Source organism: Solanum tuberosum, unplaced genomic scaffold, assembly GCF_000226075.1.
Source record: "Solanum tuberosum cultivar DM 1-3 516 R44 unplaced genomic scaffold, SolTub_3.0 scf00540, whole genome shotgun sequence".
Classification (NCBI taxonomy): domain Eukaryota; kingdom Viridiplantae; phylum Streptophyta; class Magnoliopsida; order Solanales; family Solanaceae; genus Solanum; species Solanum tuberosum.
The window spans coordinates 99,146-105,145 of NW_006239457.1; the positions used below are offsets into that span (position 1 = coordinate 99,146).

At 33.9% G+C, this 6,000-nt stretch overlaps 1 protein-coding gene across 1 annotated transcript in view; it reads right to left on the reverse strand.

The window, feature by feature from the left end:
* Window positions 1–2,809: 2,809 nt before the first annotated feature.
* Window positions 2,810–6,000, reverse strand: part of LOC102600124 (dual-specificity RNA methyltransferase RlmN) — a 7,774-nt gene continuing 4,583 nt past the window's right edge. Inside the window, exon 9 of the mRNA XM_006365160.2 lies at window positions 2,810–3,495. Coding sequence (XP_006365222.2) covers window positions 3,207–3,495 — 289 coding nt within the window. The 3' untranslated portion in view covers window positions 2,810–3,206. The remainder of the gene's footprint in view (window positions 3,496–6,000) is intronic.

Genomic DNA, 6,000 nt, shown 5'->3' on the forward strand with positions numbered 1-6,000 from the left:
TGTGAATGTGAATCTTCATGAAACTAAGAAAAAATAACACATATCATTTTAATATTACCAAAAAAGTATTATAAATAATAATAATTAACAACTTAAAATATCTGAAAGACATTTTAAAAGGGTTAATTTTGTAATTTTATCCATATCACATAAATTAGGACAAAGTGACCAGTAATGTACATTATTTCAAAGTTACATAAAAATATTATAAATCACAATAATTAATAACTTCAAACATTTTTAAAAAAAATGTGAAAATTTGGATGACTCTCCAAATTTCATTTGTGTCACATAAATTGAGACAACAAAAATAACATATATTGGGTCCATTTTAATTTATTTGTCTTATTTTTTAATTTTTTTTATATTTAAAAATTGCGTAAAAATACTATAAATCATGATAATTGACAACATAAAATATGTTTTGAAAAAAAATACAAAAAATTCCATTGATTCTTGAAGTGAATCTATCGTAAAAATACTATAAATCATGATAATTGACAACATAAAATATGTTTTGAAAAAAAATACAAAAAATTCCATTGATTCTTGAAGTGAATCTATCGTAAAAATACTATAAATCATGATAATTGACAACATAAAATATGTTTTGAAAAAAAATACAAAAAATTCCATTGATTCTTGAAGTGAATCTATCGTAAAAATACTATAAATCATGATAATTGACAACATAAAATATGTTTTGAAAAAAAATACAAAAAATTCCATTGATTCTTGAAGTGAATCTATCGTAAAAATACTATAAATCATGATAATTGACAACATAAAATATGTTTTCAAAAAAAATACAAAAAATTCCATTGATTATTGTATTGAATCTATCGTAAAAATACTATAAATCATGATAATTGACAACATAAAATATTTCAAAAATGTTGTATGTGGGTAGTCTTATTATGCCTTAAATAGCGTCAAAGAAAGTACAGGTTTGTGATAAAAAAACTTATTCCTTTATCCACGCAAACAATCGCTTCAAAAACTCGATTGTTAGCCCCAAAACATACCATTTATATTATTGGGCCCGTGCATAGCACGATATGTATATATATATCTCACAAATGGAAAAGTCTCAATCAAGGAAGCAACATATATCATTTACAAATGACTTAAAAAGCTTTAAAATATTTAAAAGCTATATAATAAAATAGGTTGACTCTCAGAATTCTGTCAGTCTCACATATATTGGGACAGAAGAAATAACACATATCATTTTAATATTACCAAAAAAGTATTATAAATAATAATAATTAACAACTTAAAATATCTTAAAGACATTTTAAAAGGGTTAATTTTGTAATTTTATCCATATTACATAAATTAGGACAAAGTGACCAGTAATGTACATTATTTCAAAGTTACATAAAAATATTATAAATCACAATAATTAATAACTTCAAACATTTTTAAAAAAAATATGAAAATTTAGATGTCTCTCCAAATTTCATTTGTGTCACATAAATTAAGACAACAAAAATAACATATATTGGGTCCATTTTAATTTATTTGTCTTATTTTTTAATTTTTTTTATATTTAAAAATTGCGTAAAAATACTATAAATCATGATAATTGACAATTTAAATATGTTTTGAAAAAATTCAAAAAATTCCACTGATTCTTGAAGTGAATCTATCGTAAAAATGCTATCAATCATGATAATTGACAACATAAAATATTTCAAAAATGTTGTATGTGGGTAGTCTTATTATGCCTTAAATAGCGTCAAAGAAAGTACAGGTTTGTGATAAAAAAACCTATTCCTTTATCCACGCAAACAATCGCTTCAAAAACTCAGTTGTTAGCCCCAAAACATATCATTTATATTATAGCACGGGCCACATTATCTAGTATATATAGATTTGTGAATGGCATGCCAACTTAGGAGAATAACTCCTACCTTTCCATGTTCATAACTCTTGCAAGTTTTTATTTGTATAACCGCTAATATTTTGATGTTTTTCTATGTAATAATATATGATAATTCGATAAATATGAATTTGTAAGTCACATGGAACACGATTAAAAAAAACAAGAAAATTACAGTGGATGAGACGAGGACATTTACTGTATCTAAACTTTAAGCCCAAGTAACTGCGTTCAACACACTGTATAGCAAACAGTTTTGCCCAAGCAATTTTAGTTCATACTTGTAAATAGCCTATTACAATCAAAGAGAAATTACTCGTGATAAACCAATTCTCATGTATCAAAACGGATTGTTTGATATTAAGTGAACTACAAATTATATTAACGTCTCATCCGTTTGTTAAAAAATTAACAAACGACGGACTCATTTGCGATGTCAATTCAGATTAATTGAGCAAGAGGGTATTTGAAGAGTATCAATTACGAAACAATTAAAAAAAAAAAAAAAACTGATCTAATATCCATGTGGTTGATTGATTGACGTTGATGAGACTTGGCTGGCGCTACTAAAGTAAAGCTAATGCCTAGTGTTGGCAGGTTATTTGTTGTCAAACCATTAGTCATAAAGTGAGCTCAAGATATGCATAAAGTAATACCAACTGTTTTACCACATATCAGTGAAATCATGATAATCTAAATCGACTACATGAACTTTTTTATTTTTCTTTGGTCCCATTTCGTGTGCAGTTATAATGGAGCCCGACTAGTTCGAACATACAACTTCATTTGGGGAGAAACACTCCCAGGATAAGGATTTTTCATATCTGGTGCTCAAACTCGAGACCTCAGATTAAAAGAAGAACAATCCCATCCATTGGTGTTACATGTCATTACTAATTTGTAATTTAGTGCAAATATCGAATGTACTAAAAAGTTACATCTCAATTGCTGGTGAGGAACCGTTTGACAATGAAAGCTTTTCACTTTTTTTCCGAATTTCATAATGAAACATAGCCAAATGCTCAGGAAGCCTAATGAAGATCTTTGGTAATCTAGCTCAAGGAGAAACACTTCAGAACTTTGCACTCTCAAATTTGAAATACTACTTCTAATCCCAAAGCCCTCACAGCTTTAAAGATTGCAAATAAAAAAAATTGAGTTAAAAAGAAAGAGAACTGTAAAGATTACAAACCTAAAAGTACTGTATACACTATCTAACCTGAACAAGATCAGTGACTGATTTCATGAGCATACAACTTTGAAACTGTGTGACATTTTTGGATAAACCAGAATGAACATGCTTGAAAAAGAGCACACGAAATCACGCTGCAGCTTCCAATACTGCTTGAAATTGAGAAGGCACACGAAGCACGGGAGCTTGGATTTCACCTGGTTTACCTAACTGACCACAGGCAGCCATTTGATCGTCTCCTCTACTCCATCGAAAAAGCACCACACATCCTGCTTCAGCAAGAATGTCTCTGAACTCGATTATCTTCTCTCTTGTAGTTGGTTTGAAGAAGGATCCAGAATGAGGGTTAAAAGTGATCAGGTTAATCTTGCATGGAATGCCCTGGATAAGATCGATTAGTCTTTTTGCATCCTCAACACTGCAATAAAATTTCAACAATGAGAATTTACAAGCTATAGCAAGCAAAGAGAAACATATTCTGCTTAATTGAGCAAGCCAACTGATTCTGGAAAAACTCATATCTACAGGGGAAAAGCAAGGGATATGCAAGTAGATCAAAAACTACGTTAAATATCCCCCAAAATCATCAGAGTGAAACATCATCCTAGTCATTCTCCATGAAGCCAGAGGGAGGGGTTAATCAGTGAAGAAACTGGATTGATTGGTGTATAGGGCAAATAGATACATGACTGTGCAAAGTGTAAGAGGAGTTGAAACAAACAACAACAATTGCATTACAAATCCCAAGCAAGTTGGGAAAGAGTTACAACGGCTCTTTTGTTTTGTGCAATGGGCGAGCCAGTGGATCGTTGAGGGGAACCAGAAGCCGGAGGAAGTTTAGTGTGATTGGACATGCACATTAGACATGCAGCATAGAATCGCAAAATGTAGGGCTTACTAAGGTAGAGTTGACACAATTATGCTGCAAGTCAGCCCATGTTTTTTATTTCCAATGTATTTCATATCTATTTCTGTATATTCACTCTACACATCAAGTCTTTCTTTTTTTTTCATAACCAAGAAATCCCGAGGACTGGTGATGCCCGGTTTGGAATTCAGTGGATAGTCTGTTCATCTAGACCGAAGCCCCAGGCTCTTTCACATCAAGCCTTCATTATCTTTAAAAAAAAGGCTTTTTCAGCATTTATTTTTAGTATATTTACAGTTTCCTCTGTAAATACATTTCAATTTTCTTCCATGTTTTCCTAACGAATCATCTTGTTTCTACTCTTATTAACTTCATCAAGAATGCATTTCTAGATATCTAGAAACACATGAGTTATGCTCTTTCTGGACATACTTGTCAGGCACAAGAATGACGACATTATCTTGCACAAATCAAATTGGTACAACACATGGTAGAAAAGTTGAAAGGATTAGAAGTAACGCCATAGACCAGATTTTGCAGGAGCAGAAATGCAACCTTGAGAAACTTTCACATCAGCAAAGAAGAAAGCAAAATTACACTTTTAGTGTCCCTTTTGGTTTTTGCTTTCAACTTAAAAGGTAACTAGGAAAATTTAACTGCTATGGCACCGATTAACTCTACCAACCACAGAGCACCTTCCTCTCTCCAGGGAAAGAATTTTGTTAGACTGAACAGTATGAATAAATTTATAACAATGGCATAGCTTTACAAAATAGAAAAGTGGTAGACATGAGAAAAGCACCAAATTGTCCCTTATGTATGACTGTCGGAGTATTTTGATCCTTATTTATATAGCCATGGACACAAATAGTCCTTTATCTTTGCAAAAGAGGGTAGCTTTTTATCACATCCAAACTAACAGCACACTCATCATATTAATGGAAGGGTGCTGAATAGTACAACAACAACAACATACCCAGTGAAATCCCACTAGGTGGGGTCTGGGGAGGGTAAAGTGTACGCAGACCTTACCACTACCTCGTGGAGGTAGAGAGGCTGTTTCCGGAAGACCCTCAGCTCAAGTGTAACAAAGCCAAGTAAAGGAAGAGAATTATATAAAGCATAACATCCAATAAGAAAAATAGTGCATAATCAACAAAGGGGGCAATACATCAAGAAAATAATGTGAGAAGTGAAACGCAGTAAACAACATAAGGCAATAGGGATCACATACAAGAACTACAAGTGTAAGGCTAAGACTACTACAAATGCTAACAACCCATACCCTCGCCAGGAAAGACAACACGCTAACCCTACTAGCCTTCAACCTTAATACGTGACCTCCACTCCTTCCTATCTAGAGTCATGTCCTCGGTAATGTGTAGCTGGGCCAAGTCCTGTCTAATCACCTCTCCCCAATACTTCTTGGGCCTACCTCTACCCCTCCGCGTACCCTCTACTACCAGCCCCTCGCACCTCCTCACTGGGGCGTCTGCGCCCCGTCTCTTCACATGTCCAAACCATCTCAGTCTCGCTTCCCTCAGCTTGTCCACCACAGAGGCCACTCCCACCTTCTCCCGGATAACCTCATTCCTAATCTTATCGCTCCTAGTGTGCCCACACATCCATCTCAACATCCTCATCTCCGCAACATGCATTTTCTGAACATGTGAGTTCTTGACTGGCCAACACTCCGCTCCATACAACAAGGACGGTCTAACTACCACTCTGTAGAACTTACCTTTAAGTTTAGGCGGGATTTTCTTATCACACAAGACTCCAGAGGCAAGCCTCCATTTCATCCAAGCAGCCCCAATGCGATGTGTGACATCATCGTCGATGTCACCACTTTCTTGGATTACAGACCCAAGATACTTAAAACTTTCTTTCTTAGGAATGATCTGTGTGGCAAGTCTCACATCCACATCTGCCTCATCCAATGCATCACTGAATTGATATCCTAAAACGATGAGGATATCAATCATCTTGTCGGTTTGCCCACTTGAAAAGAGAACATGAGAAACCCTGACAAGATCAAAAAGCCTCCTATCTGCT